The 19,030-nt window shown below is 40.1% G+C and overlaps 2 protein-coding genes across 3 annotated transcripts in view; one reads left to right on the top strand and one right to left on the bottom strand.

Annotated features, from left to right (window-relative positions):
- The window catches only part of LOC141437812 (adenylate cyclase type 5-like), a 167,748-nt gene that overhangs the window by 107,297 nt on the left and 41,421 nt on the right, over positions 1–19,030 (top strand). For both annotated transcript variants that reach the window (XR_012452427.1, XM_074101337.1), the window contains exons 9-12: positions 14,654–14,800; positions 16,562–16,720; positions 17,963–18,107; positions 18,807–18,904. Coding sequence is in view for 1 of the 2 variants with exons in the window: in XM_074101337.1 (XP_073957438.1) it covers positions 14,654–14,800; positions 16,562–16,720; positions 17,963–18,107; positions 18,807–18,904 (549 nt within the window). In the remaining variant the exon portion in view is untranslated. The remainder of the gene's footprint in view (positions 1–14,653; positions 14,801–16,561; positions 16,721–17,962; positions 18,108–18,806; positions 18,905–19,030) is intronic.
- On the bottom strand, positions 2,331–4,851 carry LOC141440300 (uncharacterized). The gene is made up of 2 exons (XM_074104774.1): positions 4,688–4,851; positions 2,331–2,560 (listed from the first exon to the last, which is right to left on the bottom strand). The coding sequence occupies exons 1-2, from the start codon at positions 4,811–4,813 to the stop codon at positions 2,372–2,374; spliced, it is 315 nt and encodes a 104-aa protein (XP_073960875.1). The 5' UTR covers positions 4,814–4,851; the 3' UTR covers positions 2,331–2,371.

The raw sequence follows: 19,030 nt of genomic DNA, 5'->3' as shown, positions 1-19,030 counted from the left end.
TAACGGAATACTATACCAAAGTCTAGACGTTTTAGCCAGAAAATATAATTGCATAGCGATTAGCGATACATTCAGAAAGAGTTCAGCTCAGAAAGAGTGTCGCAACGTTTTACAATCCCAAACGTTGCTTATGGTCATTTGTGTCGTCCATCGAACTGTTTCAATTTCTAGTTAGATCTTCAGGTAACCCAGAATATGCATTGATTACGTTGCTTCAGCGTTCGAATTGCAATGGCGCTGCAATTGTTTCCATGCTTCGCTTTAATCCTTCGCCGGTTGCCGTTTCCGGTGGGCCCGCCGCTTTGACATCCGGACCGGGCCGGGTCACGTTCGTTAGCACTTTAATAACCATAAACGTACCTGCCGGCAGAGGATCCGGATGGTTTGCTTGGTCGTCAGGTCCGATTACTTGTAGGTATTGTATTGTAGTTAAATGTACAGTGAGGAAACTGAGTCACGTACAGTCACCAGCACCAATATCTGACACAACAAGCGTGCATAAATATCTGATACGACTCTTTTTCTGGGGCCGGAAGGACGTGTCAGATATTTTTGCTCCGCTGTGGCTGATATTAATGCTGGTGACTGTACCAGGGTGGAATCCCATACGTTTATTGAAACAGGCGTTACTTTGCGGAGGTCCATATCAATGAACTAAAACAATAACTTTACTCGCCCGCAACCTTACGAATATATGCGATACGCAAGATATGCGTGTTCATACAGTTCCTCCACCTCCACACTGTAAGAACACACACAAACCACATAAGCCTATCTATCACCACCACCACATTATACTGACGCGTTTCGAACTCAATCAGAGCTTGGAACGGATCAACGCTCCGGTCTTTCAGATGGTGCAGATGATGATAGAAATGATGTTTTGAGATCATAAAAATACTTTAATCACGAAGATTACAAATTAAAAAAGTTCAAATAAAAATTTGCTCCGGCTATTCGAGTTCTCTTTACGTAGTGCCGTTTGACAGATAGTGCTGTCCCTCGCTCGCTGCTAGTTGCTAGTGTTGTGCCAGAACAGAGCTCATCTTCAGAGCAACACAACCGTACACCATGCTACCAAATGTTAGACATCTTACAGTGTGAAGGTGGAGGAAATGCATGAACTCGCATGTTTTGCATAAACGCAACTAATTGACCCCATACATCCCTGTATTATTATTGTTATTTTTTCCATTTTTTTCTTTAATTTTATACTGTACTTTTTAAGTATTTTATTTGTAATTATATTCTTTTGAAAAAATGTCTTTCTGCCAAGTTTCTTGCGGCGCATTCTTCTTGGCAATGATGGTCTTTCCGAAAGCGCTGGTAGTTTAAAAAATGACGTGTAAAAGTGCCCATTGCGGCCTAATTTACTGAATAAATTATTTGAATTTGAATTTGACATATTCCTCACAAAATATCCTCGCACATTTCTGGTGGAAAACAAACAAACTCGCAAGTCACCGTTTATTTCCACGAGAAACATTTTTCAACGCAAATAAAATCGTCTCTGAATTGTTTTCGCAAGCTTCTGCGGCTTCAAAGTAGTTTAGCCTTTATCCCGAAAGGCATAAAGTGGGTTGTTCCATGAGACATGTATCCAGGTATCCACTGCTATGTTGTTCTTTGTTATTGCCCCTAGTGTTCTCAGGTTTGCAAGAACAAAAGTACTCGCCGCTTAGGCTGCCTGTACTGTCGAACTGAATGAGGGCTATCGCGTATGAATTCGCCACTAGAGGCGCTAGTGTAGCGTGAGGTCTCCGAAATGTCAAATCTCATAGTTTTTGGGTGAGCTGCGCGGGTTTTATTTATAATTAGAATAATTTTGTGAATATTTTGCAATATCTGAAATTAATTATGGCAAACATGCATTCCGGGGCAATGAATGTCTGTGTTTTGAGACAGTTTTGTCTGTCGGAAACCTTTGTCCTCCCTTTTTTCCGAACAAAACGGGGACTATGCAACACTGTGGCATGCTCGATATTTTTATGGTACGGTTTTAAGGTGTATTAAATATGATTTTATTCTAAACTTTGTTTTCACGCCCGTAATGACAGACTTTGAAAGCCATACTTAAAAACCTCACGCAACAGTGCGCCATCTAGTGAGACAAAAAACGATAGCCCTCATTGAGACCCACTGTGGAACCTTTTCGTGGAAAAAGTTATAGTAGCATCGCATTGCTTGACAAGGGAATTAATTGTGGCATGAACTAAATTTTGCCCAGCAGTGGGAGGATGGGTAAAGAAAGCGTTTTTTTTTTGGTTTATGAAAAACACATTCCTCGCATCACATGTTCGCACATCTGGTTGAAACGCATCCTTGGTCTCGGGGTGGAAAATAAAACTCGGCTGACTTCAGTACTGATCAGTTATCGCTTTCCCAGGTTAAACATGAGTTTCACCTTGTCGTAAAAAGACTGTGTCGTTGGCTGCTCCTCCGAGGACTCGTCAGGTTTAGGTGGACGGTGTTCGGATGGATGGTTCGCGTTGCCGCTGAGTTTCCGCTTGGGTCTGGTCCTAGTGTACGGCCGCTCAGCCTCGCCCTCTAGTGTTTGTTGCTATTTTTGGGGAAAAACAAAATGCGTTAATAGGGCATATTAGGCAAAGCTCTGCGCAGGGGGCGACACTAGCGCAAACCGCCATGACAACGTCAGTTCTCTTTATATTTTGTCGCCATGACAGATGACCAAAGAGTATTAGTACCTATATAAATCATGATATATTTATTAGTACCGGGTTTACATCGATTGTAACGATAGAGCTATATTTGATGGGCATACAGTACAATAAATAATCGATCGAATCGATCGGTCGATAGTCTGTACCTACATGGAAGATAACAGAACACGATCCAACAGATTTTAGAATTTTTTTCTGTTTATCTGTTTATATAACCGCATTATGATAGGATATTTTTATTTGCACCACCTAGCGTCCGCAACTTGTTGGATCTGAGGCTCTGACGTTTTGAAATTTCATCGCGACTGTGTGACAAAAATCAAACCTATAACGTATTAATTTATTTATAATACAAAATTACTGTGATACCGTGATGTGGGTGGACAAAGGGTTGTGAATTCATTTTTGGTCATTAAAATTAAATGACGTAAGTAAAATTCATTCAAAAAGGCTTCGCCCGCGTGGAGTTCGGTTATCGCGCGCTGTTCCCTCGGGAACTGTGCATTTTTCCGGGATAAAAAGTACCTAGCCTATGTCACTCTCTGGCCCATAAACTATCTCTATGCCAAAAATCACGTCGATTCGTCGCTCCGTTTCGACGTGAAAGGCGGACAAACATACAAACACACGCATATAATATTAGTCGATTTTTTCTGTGTTAGCGTTAGTTCGTGTTTTTATCTGTCATTTAAATACAATGGATCAAGTGACGCACTAAAAATATTTTTATACGACTGGTCAAAAAAAAGTGTACCTACTCGAACCTACTATTTTTAGGAGTCGTGTATGTGTTGTGGACCAAGTGATGAATCGGTCATTTTTCATAATACCCGGGCATTATATGAGATAGCAATTTGCACTTGATTAGCAATTTTTACTTCGCAACGCCATTATATACTTAGTAATTTATTCAAGTTTATATTGTAAATACTCGATAATCCGAATTTTCCGCCTACAAGTTGTCGACTCGGATTGACTATTTTTTTATGCTCTTCAATTTGATGTGCATTTCGTTCGAGTCTACCGTAGATCGGTACGAAATTATTAATATAGATGTCAATTGTCGTCACACCCCTCCTTGTCTTCATTCCACTCAGTGTGATTAACCCATCGCAGTCTTTTGCCAACAGCCCAGCGATAAAATTATCGAAACTGCACACTCGCTTTTCGCCGCTCGCGTCTCTATTTAGTTCCTCGCTCTATCGTCGTCGATGGGAAAAGTGCCTAAGAAACTGACGAAATAGGACTCTAGATCTAGAAGCCCACACCTGGTGCAACTAACTCACTGTTTGTATGTATGTAAGCTCTTTATTGTACAGTCATGTGCAAAGTTATCGACACGGCCAAAGTTACACGACTTTATGCACTTAACATACATTTCTACTTTTGTATGTATACATTTTTTGTAACTTTGGCCGTATCGATAACTTTGCACTTGACTGTACATAAGAAAAGAAACAAAATACAATTGACAAACTTTGAGATACTTGTACAGTCACCAGTATTAATATCTGCCACAGCGGAGCGTGCAAAAATATCTGACACGTCCTTCCGGCCCTAGAAATAGAGTCGTATCAGATATTTATGCACGCTTGTTGTGTCAGATATTGGTGCTGGTGACTGTACAAAAGCGGACTAATCCCTTAAAAGGATCTCTACCAGTCACCTCTGAGTGGATGAGAGGAGAATTCAGTTAGCGACCGACAAAGAGTGAGTTGAAGAGTCAAAAATAGTGGAAGCTACAATATAGTGATTTAAATAATATAATCCATAAATTCATCATCAAAAATAAACTACTTCATACAATTACATAAATAAAGTACTATAATATATAAGATTTTAATAGTGGCATATATGCTGGTCTATGTTTCGTTTAAGTCTTATTTTCTTAAGTTTTTTTCTATATTGTACCTTTTTTTGCCCAAATAAACATTAAACATAACAGTAGTTTACATATAACCACTATAAATATATAATACGTGACAATATAAAACAGATGGTCGTACTTGCGGAGGTTGTTTACGTAGTTTCGCCATAATTTCCTCGAAATTAACTTCATCCGATTCATGGTGTTTCGGAGACTTTGCTAATTTACTATTGTCCGTTTTTTTCGCAACAGCATCTGTGAACATGCTCGGTGTAGCTGAAAAATTATACCACAAGTAAGCCAAAGCAGCTGCTGTCATCAGGTAATAATAGAACATTATCGTCAATGATTCACAGCTCAACAGATCTCTTTAGACAAAACATGCACGTACATGCTTCGATTAATTACTGGCGGTTAATGGTTGCTGTTGCAACCGAGGTCACTTTTAAATGGGCGGGCAACAATCACTCGCTTTGTAAACATGGGGACAAACGGAATGCGGCTGAGATGAGCATTTACTGGACGTCAATTTCTGGTCATCGGCCGATGGTAGCGTCAACAATCAACATCGAACGAGGATCTGGAAAAAGATGATTTAAAATGGCTGTTTCTGAGAAATTAATAGTGAAACAAGCATCGATCATGCGGAACATGCGGCTGGTATTTTTTTGGGTTCCGTACTATATAGAAAGTGCCCGTCCTTTTGTCTTTCCTTTTGCAGTCACAACACAAATAATGTAAATTAAATACATTTTTTTTTATTTGACTGGATGTCCATCGAGCAAGTGGGTCTCCTGATGGTAAGAGATAACCACCGCCCATAAACATCTGCAACACCAGGGGTATTGCAGACGCGTTGCCAACCTAGAGGCCTAAGATGGGATACCTCGCGTGCCAGTAATTTCACCGGCTGTCTTACTCTCCGCGCCGAAACACAACAGTGCAAGCACTGCTGCTTCACGGCAGGATTAGCGAGCAAGATGGTGGTAGCAATCCGGGCGGACCTTGCACAAGATCCTTCCTGCACAATGAAATGTTAGCCCATATTTTGACCAGTGAGGTTCCAAATTTCAACCAACACTACTATATATACAGTTTGCATGAAAAAGAAATTAACACTTCGCATATTTCTCTTAATTAGATGTAATTACATACCCTTCCAAACCTTGAAGCCGTGGTGACCTATCGCCTTTCAAGCAGAGGGTCGTGGGTTCGAACCCCGGCTCGCACCTCTGAGTTTTTCGAAATTCATGTGCGGAATTACATTTGAAATTTACCACGAGCTTTGCGGTGAAGGAAAACATCGTGAGGAAACCTGCACAAACCTGCGAAGCGATTCAATGGTGCGTGCGTAGTTCCCAATCCGCACTGGGCCCGCGTGGGAACTACGGCCCAAGCCCTCTTGTTCTGAGAGGAGGCCTGTGCCCAGCAGTGGGACGTATATAGGCTGGAATGATGATGACATACCCTTCTCTTCTTAACAAGTAAAATAATTACTCAGTCCTTTTATGTTCGCTATCATTTGACATTACGATTTTAATGAAAATTTGCACTTTTAAGTTAAATATTTTGCAAACAAATCCTTGAATCGAAAAATCGTTTGAAAAGACCTTTCCAACGATACCCCACACTACAGGGTTGGACCAGAAAAAAAATCACCTCCACCTACTGTAAAAAAAAGTTTTTTGTATTTTTTATCGTACCATTTTATCGGCATAGTTTACATATATATTCGTGCAAAATTACAGTTTTCTAGCATTGATAGTCCCTGAGCAAAACCGCGGACAGACAGACAGACAGACAGACATGGCGAAACTATAAGGTTTCCGGTTTGCCATTTTGGCTACGGAACCCTAAAAAGGGAAAGCGAAAAAGGGATAAGTCCGCCTTTGGACAAGCATCTCAAAGTTCTACCAAATGTATCTTTGTTTCTTTTCCTTTGTACAATAAAGAGTTTACATACATACATACTGACGTTATTTTGGAATTTTCTTCTTCAATATAATTATAACTAACCTCTTTTTATGCTGATAGTACAGCAAAAAAGAAATTTCAAATGTAGAATGCATATAAAAACAAATACCACTGCATATGAAGGGTCCACGGAAAGAACATGCCTGATCACCTTTTTTTAAATTGAGATTTCAATCTCAAAATGTAGAGCTCACAAAGTACTATGACTTACCACTGAAATGAAATAATCTGAAAACAATATAAAATCTCGGGGAAAAAAAGTTTGTCGATGAGGGCTACGGTATAGATGTCGCTAGCGTCACTGCTTAAGTGGCTAACATAAGAAACAATCAAGCTGAGATATGAGGTGCATAGGGGAAATTCGTGCCTGTACTGTTGACCATCAGTATAGCACGCGGTACGGAATACCGAGGATCTGGGTTCGATTCCCAGTGATGGTCTTATTTTTCTGGTTTTTCTGTGCATCTATATTTCAGTTTGTATTTTCAATATAAAATCTATTTTTTTTATCTTTTAAATAAATGGTAACCATAGTAATTGTTCGTGATGACTAACTTGCGAACCGCTATAACCCAAAAGGTTGCTTAGGTGACTAGACACGTTATTTCCGTTGACCCTTCATAGGATATGAAGCAATTGCCTTTGAAAATGTGAAAGCGAAAACTTAAAGCTGGGCTTATGTCTTCTTTTGGTCAATAATAAATCAGGTGACATTTGGTTTGTTATATAAAAAATAATAATAATAATGGTGAAATATGTGTCATTTTAATTAACACCTCTTGTACCATATTTCAAGCGAAATTATGTTATTTGTATGCAATGAGGGCTATCGTTTTTTGTCTCACTAGATGGCGCACCGTTGCGTGAGGTTTTTAAGTATGGCTTTCAAAGTCTGTTATTACGGGCGTGAAAACAAAGTTTAGATTAAAATCATATTTAATACGCCTTAAAACCGTACCATAAAAATATCGAGCATGCCACAGTGTTGCATAGTCCCCGTTTTGTTCGGAAAAAAGGGAGGACAAAGGTTTCCGAAAGACAAAACTGTCTCAAAACACAGACATTCATTGCCCCGGAACGCATATTTGCCATAATTAATTTCAGATATTGCAAAATATTCACAAAATTATTCTTATTATAAATAAACCCGCGTAGCTCACCCAAAAACTATGAGATTTGACATTTCGGAGACCTCACGCTACACTAGCGCCTCTAGTGGCGAATTCATACGCGATAGCCCTCATTCCACGCTCTCCGTAATTTAACTATACCTACTAGCCATTCATACCATACTGCGAATGCTAGAATTAAGAAAGTAACTCTAATATGTCTGTTACCTTTTCACGCTTAAACTGCTGACATTGATGGCACTTGGCAAGGATTATCCTTGAAGGATACTTACAATGTGTTAATGTCGGCGGTCGATCGTAAAATCCGCCAGAGTACGAAATTCCTAGGCATACCTATCGTGAAATGGGGCCATTTCATGAATTGGCTAAGGGACATCCGCCATATCGTTCAAAACTCGCCATTTAACGATTTGCCTAGTGACGTTTAGGCAGATCATGAAATTCCTAGGCATATCATGAAACGCCGCCATATCGGTTCTGCCACTTCGCCGGCCGCTGCCGCGGCACGCTCGCTTCGCTCGCTCAGCTCGTCCGTTGTGGTCACAATTCATACTAACAACTCCTCGCTTCGCTCGCCGTACAAAAAGGATGGTTCCCTCTTTTTCCTAAAGATACCATGGTACAATTTAAAGTTTTGGGGGGTTTTCAACAACTCTTTATTATATATTTTCATCTAAACGCGTTCGTACTCTATTGCACCCTTAGAACTACAGACAAGAACGTCACATAAGTAGTGTCTGACAACGCTCTACGAAGCCGAAATTAGCCGAGTCTCTTTCCAAAGACCGATGTGCAATCTTGGTGGCCGGGTACTGTAGCATCGCATCTCACAAACTAATGGACTGATTTCGATGCGTTTGTTTACGTGAAGCGAGTTTCCTTGTTGTGGTTATTAGCTACGTTTAATAAAAATCGGCTAAGTGGTTAACATAATATTAAGTTTCGAAATGACAAAATGATAAGTATTTTTCAATTTTAACTCTTTTGACTACCTATGTTGGTTAGGTTAAGTCATCGAGTCTTAGTGATTAGACTAATAAGATTAGGTACTATTTCTAGTAAAAAGGTGATCTATGTATGTACTCATCTACCTATTTAAAATAAATTAATTTCTTATACTTTTTCCAATTCCACTTTCACCTCTGTTTCCACCTAAGCGAAGGTCTCCGTTACAATAGGGCATACGAGTATTAGGCAAAGCTCTGCGCAGGGGGCGACACTAGCGCAAAACGCCATGACAACGTCAGTTCTCTTTATATTTTGTCGCCATGACAGATCATGACCAAAGAATATTAGTAACTATAGAAATCATGATATATTTATTAGTAACAACATGATATTTACATCGATAGTAACGATAGAGCTAAATTTCCAAACGTTTAATCGAAATAATAATGATGTTATGGCATTTAAGATACTCAAACTGTTTACGGCTTTGTGCCTGTGCTGCACTCTGAGGGCAGAAAATTGCAGTAATATTCCCTATTACAACCGTAGTGCGAACGGAGAGCCTCGACTCGACACCTCGTCTCAACGAAAAAACAGCCGGCAATAAAAAGTTTATACACTTTTTATGTATTTAATAAACAGTGAAATAATAAAGGTTTTGATGGCATGGTTTGGATAAAGAAACAATACTCCCTTATGTACTGGTGGGGTTATAATACAAATGTTATTTTCTCAGAGTTATTTTTATTCGAAACCTAAGGCATTATCTATGGTTTTAACAATGTTAGGTAGGTTAGGTACATTTCTTTATGTCAATAAATAACATTGTAGATCTTTTTCTAAATATACAGGATGACATAGGAGACGTAATCAGAAAGTCTCTTTTTAGACTCGTTAATTTGATATCTATTTACATGCAGTACCGTAAACTGCTTCAACTTTGCCCTCTGTCCCCAACATTGCCTGACTCGGGTTAGAGTCGATAACTTAGCACTCTTATAGGTTTAACGCTTTTTTCTACACGGGAATTATTATTACAGGGGGATAAAAGTTTAAAAACCTAAAGGGTGCTAAGTTATCGACTCTAAATCGAATGGCAATGTTGGGGCCGGAGGGCAAAGTTGAAGCAGTTTACGGTAGTCCTTACACGAAAGAAAACCTGATTATTTTTTGTTAATTTTTATTTACAACCATGTTTACTGCATTGTTGATTTAATTAAGGGAACATTAACAAAAACAAATGGTTTTAGTTTTGTGCAAGGACTAGTGCATCTAAATAGATATCAATTAATTTAGATATTAATTATATTATTAACCTTAATTTTTATTTTTGCTCAATATTCTTGAGTACTTGTGTTATCAGATGGCATCATTTGTGATAATACATTTCTCAATGAAGATATTGGTGATAGTACTAACGCGACTTTTAGTGTACTTATTGCTTTATACACATTTTTTTTCTTGTCGAAGTTTTTTTTGATAAGGTTTCAAGCTAGTAAGCTAAACACATTTTTTTTTTCACTGTGATATATGTAGGCAAAATTGATATATGTATGTACCATCAGGAGACCCACTTGCTCGTTTGCCAACCAGTCGAATAAAAAATAAACAAAAAAAGTGCTGTGCAAGAATAGGTAAATGAAGCATTTCTATTGGTTTATGTCATGAGGAACACATTCTCGTACACCTTTGGTGGCTTGGTCTCGGGGTGGGAAAGAAAACTCGGCGGAGTTCAGTACAGTACTTATCAGTTATCACTATCACTCTTTCAGTTTAATGAGACTTTTCATCACGTCGTAATAAGGCTTGAATTTAATTGGCACGGTCGTGGGCTCCTCCTCCCAGGAGCCGCCAGGTTTGGCCAGAACGAGGCGTTGGGCCGGTTGGGTCGCTGCAATGGCCATGAGTTTCCGCTTGGGTTTGATCATAGTGTACGGCCGCTCAGCCCGGCCCTCCAGTGTTTCCTATTTTTGGGGACAAACAAAATGCGTGAAATGCAATCCTACTTAATTATATTACAAACTAGCTTTGCCCGCGGCTTCGCCCCCGTTTATTTATTTATTTAATCGTATGGCATACATTTAAAATAGGCTTATAATATATCGCCTTACAGCCTTATTCATAAAAAGTTAGAGCCTCCTTGAAGGCTCCTTGAAGGCCCGATGCTAAAAAACGTGATTCATAAACGTCTGTTAGCGCTAATCAGTCGATCAAGGCTCTGCTAAAGTTATAGGACCGTAGACCCTCCTTTATCTCCCTGCTAAGTCACAAAATGGCCGCCACAAGTTTGAACAGCTGACTTTGACAAGAGCAAAAAACCACTCCGAAGATATTTTTAGTGAAGGGTGAAGTTACGCAAAGGACTCCTCAATAAATAAAGTCTTATCATCGGAAAAAGCAATCTTTTGTAAAAGGTGACGAGCAGTTGGCATAAAACTATTGTATCTTAGATTATTTACACTAAAAAGGGTGAAACAAAAATTTTCTAACAAAAAATTGAACCGACTACAAAAATACCATGAAAATAATTTTCTACCAGTCTGAAGTCGGTGCCTCAGCACGAGCCAGCAGGAGTGATTGAAGCCCAATATAAAGTGCGTAGGTGAGGTAGATGACTATAGGTCCACTCCTGCTGGCTCGTGCTGAGGCACCGACTTCAGACTGGTAGAAAATTATTTTCATGGTTTTTTGGTAGTCTGTTCTATTTTTTGTTATATTTTTTTTTTATTTAATACCGAATTTTTATAAAATGTCTGAATTGGATTTACCTGAGTTTGAAGTTAAGCGCCTCATATAATAATTATTATATATATAATATAACCATAATCGGTATAATACATGAGAATATAAAACAGATACTCGTACTTGCGGATTTTGTTTACGTAGGTTCGCCATAATTTCCTCGAAATTATTTTCATCCGATTCCTGGGGTTTCAAAGACTTTACTAATTTACTATTGTCCGATTTCGACGCCATCAAATCTTTAAATATGCTCGGTGTAGATGAAAAATTATACCACAGATAGGCCACAGCGGCGGCAGTCATTAAGTAATAAAACATTTTCGTGGGTGATTCACAGCTGACTGATGTTCTTAGACAAAACATGCACGTACATGCTTCGATTAATTACTGGCGGGTAATGGTTGCTGTCGAAACTGAGGTGTCTTTTAAATGTGCGGGCAACAATCACGCGCTTTGTAAACATGCCGGGGACAAACGGAATGCGTACGAGATGAGTTTTGTGGACGTCAGTTTCAGCGGCCGAGCAGCGTCAACAATCAACATCGAACGAGGTCCTGGAAGAAGATGATTTAAAAAGGCTGTTTCTGAGAAATGAATTGTGAAACGATCGTCGATTTGGGTTCCGTACTAGAAAGCGCCCGTCCCACTGTCTGTCCTTTTGTCGCCACAACACAAATAATTTAAAGGAAATACAATGAAAAGATAACCCATATTTGAGAAATGTGGGGGTTCCTTTCAAACAACACTTTTTTATATGTATATATGACATATTGCAAAACACCCACGGTGCGCGCGAATTTGAATCGCTTTAAAAAGACCATACGTGTCTAATATTTTTGTACGCTCCTTTGTGGTTGTGGCAGGTATTAATACAGGTGACTGTACAGGGAAGCTTTGTATTTCTTATTCTTCTTTAGTAGGTATCTTGGTGTAGGAGGTACAGTCGGATCCTAACGTGGAAAACAGAATTATGAGGTCGTGATTCGTCTCGTCGCTCTCCGGCTCCCGTCGTGGTGAAAAGGAAAGCCCGGTCAAGCGCGCTCGAGTTTTACCGACAGGTTGCGGGATTAACGGCTCGGAGGCTTCCAGTCGGTCGCGTGACAAAAGATCGCGGGCTCATTGCTCGGTCGCGGTCGGGTTCAATGCGGTTCGCTTTAGAAAAATACTAGCCATTCATACTACAAAAGTTTATACACTTTTTATGCATTTAATAAACAGTGAAATAATAAAAGTTTTGATGACATGGTTTGGATAAAGAAACAATAGTCCTCTACTACTCGTAATTTTTTTTACTGACGGGTTTATAATATAAATGTTGTTTTCACTTCTCATGCTCGTAAATTTGGTATTTATGCTGGACCTAGGCGACATAAAATGTCTTTTTATGCTCTAGTGCATAAAGTAAAATCTTCGGCTAAGACCAAGGCAATAATTTTAATTTATATAAAACTAAAAATCAATCAAATAAATCAAAATGGATCAATTAAACTAAAAAAATAAAATTATAATAGTAATGCGTGAACAATAAAAGGTACATAGTAAGTGAACAACTTTTTCCACTGTTGCTATTTCATTTCCTTGTCATCGAAGTGAAAAGCAGAGTGTAAAACTCGAGCATTAAACCCATTTTCCCCTCGAAGTGTCTATCCAAAGTGGCTATTTGAACGTCTCGGGTAAAATGGCTCGTTTTATGCTCTTGTTGTACAATCTACTATTATATTCAAATTAAAATCGTTTATTTTGCAAGTAGGCCGTGAATTGCTCTTTTACACGTAATTTTTCAGGGTTCCGTATCTCGAAAGGAAAAAACGGAACCCTTATAGGATCACTTTGTTGTCCGTCCGTCCGTCTGTCAAGACCCTTTTTCTCAGGAACACGTGGAGGTATCAAGCTGAAATTTATATCAAATACTCAAGTCTACTGTCCCTTGGAGCTGTGAAAAAATCAAACTTCTAAGCCAACGCAAACAAAAGATACAGCCGTTTATGCCGCAAAATTTTCGAAACTCGCAAGGGAATCAAAACCTACAGTACGTACTTCCCGTGAACTCAGAATCTTGAAATTTGATACGAAGCAACGTCTTATAGCACAGATTAAAAAATAAAAAAATATATATAATAAAAATATAGATATGGAACCCTCGGTGCGCGAGTCCGACTCGCACTTTTTTTTTAACTACCAGCGCTATCAGAAAGACCATCATTGCCAAGAAGATTGCTCCGCAAGAAACTTGGTAGAGATTTTTTTTTTTCAAAATAAATAATTACAAATACCTATAATAGGTACATAATGATCAGCTTGACCATTCTTATTCTTAAATTGAATAGAGATATTTTGGCTTTATTGGCTTTTAGTCTCGTCAGCTTTTTATTAGTTATATATTTGTCAATAAAAAATTACAACAAACCACCAATGAGCTGTAAAACTCAAATTACTTTGTAAAAAAAAATAGGTACACAAAACGACATGAAAGGCACAAAAATGAATTACAAGAAAACGAATTAGGGATTTTTGAAAGTCGTTTTTATGTGTATGTGATAAATTTATCAAACTACCGTCAAATAGGGCAGCTAGCACGATCCTTGAGATAGTTCAGCACTCCCGGAGATTGCCCGCCCGCTCGGACTAACTTCGCCGATTTATTATATTAGTACGGCCGACACAATTTGGCGCGAAATATTTTCGGCCATTCCGGGATCAAGTTGTGATCAAACGTTGCCTTGCCCTCTGCAGTGGTCGTTAACTGTTCGATACATTACTATATTTTATCGAAAACTTACCATTTAGATAGTCAGGACTCGTCGAAGCCATTACCAATGTAGAACCAGACGCAGGTGGTAGAAAGAAACAGCAACAGGAGGTATATGAGGTGGTCTATGTCCAACAGTGGACGTCCTATGATAATGATTATCAATATGTGTAAACATGCCCGGTCTCAAAGTTGGAAATACAAGATACGCCATTTGGCCGTTATTCTGTAAGTTTCGATTGGCAAAGTGCAACGGACTAGTACAAATTTTGTTTGTAGAGTTGGGAATAAAGTAGAATGACAGACTTAGAAAAAAATACCAATATTTTACTAAGTCGTCGAGTTATTAGTACAACATATAAGCATTAAACTTATGTATGTCTAACTAACATGGTTAGAGAACCTGACTACGAAGCGTGAGGGCAGATATTTGTATGAAAAATACGAATGTTTGTTCTCGGGTCTTGGATGTTTAATAAATAATTATATTTATCCGTTGCTTAGTACCCATACCGTACCTTAGCATCTTGTGTATTAACTTTTCCGTCATCCGTTCGTCCAGGTTCGACCGTCTGGCGGCTGAGCACCACTGCCTCCGCATCAAGCTGCTGGGCGACTGCTACTACTGCGTCTCCGGGCTGCCCGAGGCACGGGACGACCACGCGCGCTGCTGCGTCGAGATGGGGCTCGACATGATCGACGCCATCGCGTGAGTCTCGCACCTCATCAGCGGGAAGATACTGTTGAACAAAGGCTCTCTCTTTCTCTCTACGCCCTCTCCTCTCTCACTTATGCTCACAGCTCATTATATCCACCCGGCACCCGATCAGCACCGCCTCGCCTCGAGCGGATAGTATTCTTTAATGGATTTGTATGGGCATGCGCTCATTACATCAACTCCGTAGCGTCACCGGATCGCCTCGCTCGCGAGGCCACGCGCGGACGGCGAGAAGACCACTTGGTGATAGCTCGCTGCTCGTACTCTTGCCTCGCATGAACCACGCGCGGTCGGTGCGGCGCTCCCCACCCTCATTTCTTAATAGACTACTCGGAAATTCGTGGACCACGCGAGGTCCACTCGTTGTCAACGCGGCGTCCACCCGTGGACCACCAGTCGACAACGAGTGGACGCTGAAAGTCGAGGCGGTGCTGATCGGGTGCCGGGTGACTCTAATAAGCTGTGACCTTTATTCGCACTTATTGAGTGGACATAAAGTGACCCTCAGGCAGCTTCTACATAATTTGTCAATTGTCTATCATCGGTATATTATCATTAGGGCCCGAAATTTCGCGTACTACTATTGACAGATTGTAGGGAGAGAGCACCGCTTTTTATCGATATTATCAGACTATTATCAATGCGGTTAACCGACAACTGTTAATTATGTTGTTACTTTAATACATACCTAATTGTAAATATATTTTTGCTTGGAATATTATTTATAAAATAATATTGGCGGTCAGAACTGAAGGAATACAAAATAATATTTTCTCTTTTATTTTATCAAAGGGTAACGTTAGTGGTCTCGGAGGGATCTTTTCTCGAGTTATATAATATGAAAGGTATTCGTTATTATAGTGATTTCAATAAAGCAATTTAAACTCCAATTCAATAGAATTTGACAATCCTGTAGACACTTCCAGCCTACTAATATAAACACCGGGCTGCCTAAGGCTTTGTGATGTGACTATTATTCTTTTTTGATTCCTTTTAGATGATAATTGCAACAACAGGGACATATAATAATCAAGTGTGCCCACGATACGGTGTCTTAAATATGTAGAAAATTGACAGATTCTATTGAATTGTACTTTAAATAGATTAAACTTTCCGATATTTCGAACTTTTTTCATCATTGACCGCTGAAAAAAGTACGTATCATCGGAAACTTAAGGTTTTATTTTAAAACGATTGATTTGTCGATAGCATCGATAAAAAGCGGTGCTCTCTCCCTACATTCTGTCAATAGCCGCACGCAAAATTCCGGGCCCTAATTACTATATTGTATTTGGTCTGTTGTCGGTATATTTTGTATCTCGTCAACTATCGGTATGGCAGTTGTCTCACCGCCGGCGAGGAAACGATTGGCTATCGACTATTTTCTCGCTCAAGAAACGAACAAAAGATATAAGATCTTGTGAGTAAAGTGACATATATATTAATAGTTGATCGCTGGCGGTTCACACTGCCGGCGAGAACTCGCTTTACATCTTTTGTCGCAGCGACAAGAGCTATAAAACTCGCTGAGCTATAAAACTAGCTCAGCGATACTCGCTCAGCGCTGTTAGCTTGGCGGCCGCCCGGCTCGAGCGAGTGGAGCAAGTATCGCCCGTCGTGCTCGAACACTCGCTTTTCACTGCTCGCTCACTCGTTTCTAGTTACTCGCTCTGCTCGCTTCTCGCTCATCGTCGGCGATGGGACAAGTGCCTAATCTTGTATCTCGTCAGTTGTCGCTACATTGTCCCGCAGGCTGGTCCGCGAGGTGATGGCTGTGAACGTGAACATGCGCGTGGGCATACACACGGGGCGCGTGCACTGCGTCGTGCTCGGTCTGCGCAAGTGGCAGTTCGACGTGTGGTCCAATGACGTCACGCTCGCCAACTATATGGAGAGCGGCGGCGTCGCCGGGTGAGTTGAGTACAATGAGGGCTATCGTGTTTTTGTCTCACTAGATGGCGCACTGTTGCGTGAGGTTTTTAAGTGTGGCTTTCAAAGTCTGTTATTACGGGCGTGAAAACAAAGAAAATCATATTTAATACACCTGAAAACCGTACCATAAAAATATCGAGCATACCACAGTGTTGCATAGTCCCGGTTTGTTCGGAAAAAAGGGAGGACAAAAGTTTCCGAAAGACAAAACTGTCTCAAAACACAGACATTCATTGCCCCGTAACGCATAATTGCCATAATTAATTACAGATATTGCAAAATATTCACAAAATTATTGTAATTATAATAAACCCGCGTAGCTCACCCAAAAACTATGAGATTTGACATTTCGGAGACCTCACGCTACACTAGCGCCTCTAGCGTCGAATTCATTCGCGATAGCCCTAAAACTATCCAAATGCGAGTTGAACTCGCGTGGAGAGGGTTCCGTACAATGCCAAAGTCAAATGTTTTCCTCTATTTTTTAACAGACTTCAAAAAAGGAGGTTCTATGTTCCAATGTTTGTATTTTTTTATGTATGTTCACCGATTACTCAGTAATTTGTGGGCCGATTTTCAAAATTCTTTTTTATTCGAAAGAGTATTCAGGAGGGATTGAAACTCATAAGTAGTATGTAGGTGAGGTAGACGACTATTGTCCCACTCCTGCTGGCTCGTGCTGAGGCACCGACCTCGAGCTAGTGTACGTAGCTAGAAAAATATTTTCAAGTGTTTTGTAGTCGGTTCCTTATTTTGTTATTTTTTTTTATTTTTTTGGAGTCGGTTTTAATTTTTTGTTGTAATGAAAATTTGCACTTTAAATATGAATATTTCGCAAATCGCAATCGCATTTGCAAAAAAAATCGTCTTCAAACCCCTAATGGTTTTAAAAGACCTATCTAACAATACCCCACACTATAGGGATGGATGAGAAAAAAAAACACCCCCCACTTTACGTCTATAGGAGGTACCCTAAAAATTTTTTTTTTGATTTTTTTATTTTACCATTTTGTCCGCATAGTTTACATATACATCCGTGCAAAAATACAGCTTTCTAGCAATGATAGTCCCTGAGCAAAGCCGCGGACGGACAGACAGACAGACATGGCGAAACTATAAGGGTTCCGTTTTTGCCATTTTGGCTCTGGAACCCTAAAAACACATCCTCGCACATTATTGGTGGAAACGTTGCTTTAGACACTAACTAAGTGATCTTTGCAGACGCGTCCACATCACCAAGGAGACGCTGCGCTGCCTCGGCGAGGACTATAAGGTGGAGCCCGGCCACGGCGGCCAGCGGAACGCATATTTGAAGGACCATAACATCGACACGTATCTCATCGTGCCCGACGACACCAGCCGAGTGGTGCGTATGCCGTGGACACCGAAGAATCGATTACTTTTTTTTATACAGAAATAGGATTTAAGATCTAACCCGGGACCTTAAGCTTCATAGTCAAGTTGTCTAACTTTACTGTTAAAGTGAAATCCTAGTAGTCCGTCCAGGATCGTCTCTGCAGGACGGAACTCTTCAACGGCTAATGGCATCGACTTGAAATTTGGTATGCAAATGTAGTTTGGGTGACAACGCAAGTACAGTCAACAAAAAGTACAGTCGGCAAGAAAAAGCTTGTATTAAAAATGTTTTTTTTTTACCAAAAACTTATTGTAATTTTGGTGTGTGTATCATGTATTATTTGTGTCGAATAAACTTATTTCCTTCATTTTCTCCATAAGCATTTGGCCATCTGTGTGTCAACCAGAGTGGGAAGTATAAACTAAGTCTATAGTTGGACTGAATAATGTTACCTTTGATTGGACACTTTCAAAATTCTGTTCAGGGTTATGTCTGAGGTCTAAACCTCAAGCCTAGTAACCACTGGGCCAACCGGTCGTCAAAATATGCCTCGTATTGTACAGTCCGCGTCAGAAGTAACGGATCACTTTTTTACTCTGTCGCATTGACACATTGACAATCTAGCAGGCCTTCAGTACGTGGCTGTAAAAGGACAAAGTACGAAAGTGCACAGCTACTTTTGATGATGACTAGTCTTTTTGTCGACAGGACAAGAAGCCGCAGCACACGTTCTCGCTGAACGGCAACGTGTCCAAGGAGATGAGGGTAATGGGTCACGGCTCTCAGCACGGCAAGCACTCCGCCAAGTGAGTACACAGGGTGGCCATTCCAGATGGTAGATCGTCAAGATGGCCGCTTTGGGTGACATCAATTGGGCATATTTTTTAACGTCCAAAACTTATTACGCATTTCGCATAATTTATTTACGGCGA

The sequence above is a fragment of the Choristoneura fumiferana genome, chromosome Z (assembly GCF_025370935.1).
Source record: "Choristoneura fumiferana chromosome Z, NRCan_CFum_1, whole genome shotgun sequence".
Classification (NCBI taxonomy): domain Eukaryota; kingdom Metazoa; phylum Arthropoda; class Insecta; order Lepidoptera; family Tortricidae; genus Choristoneura; species Choristoneura fumiferana.
The sequence above is the reverse complement of the archived record's forward strand: the minus strand, read 5'-3'. Positions and strand labels throughout refer to the sequence as shown.

What these genes read in the sequence shown, in the direction of transcription:
- LOC141440300 (XM_074104774.1), bottom strand. Translation starts at nt 4,813, where the DNA reads ATGTTCACAGATGCTGTTGCGAAAAAAACGGACAATAGTAAATTAGCA. An exon ending in TACGTAAACAACCTCCGCAA is followed by an intron (nt 2,561 to 4,687) that starts GTACGACCATCT and finishes CCCCAAAAATAG; the next exon opens with CAACAAACACTAGAGGGCGA.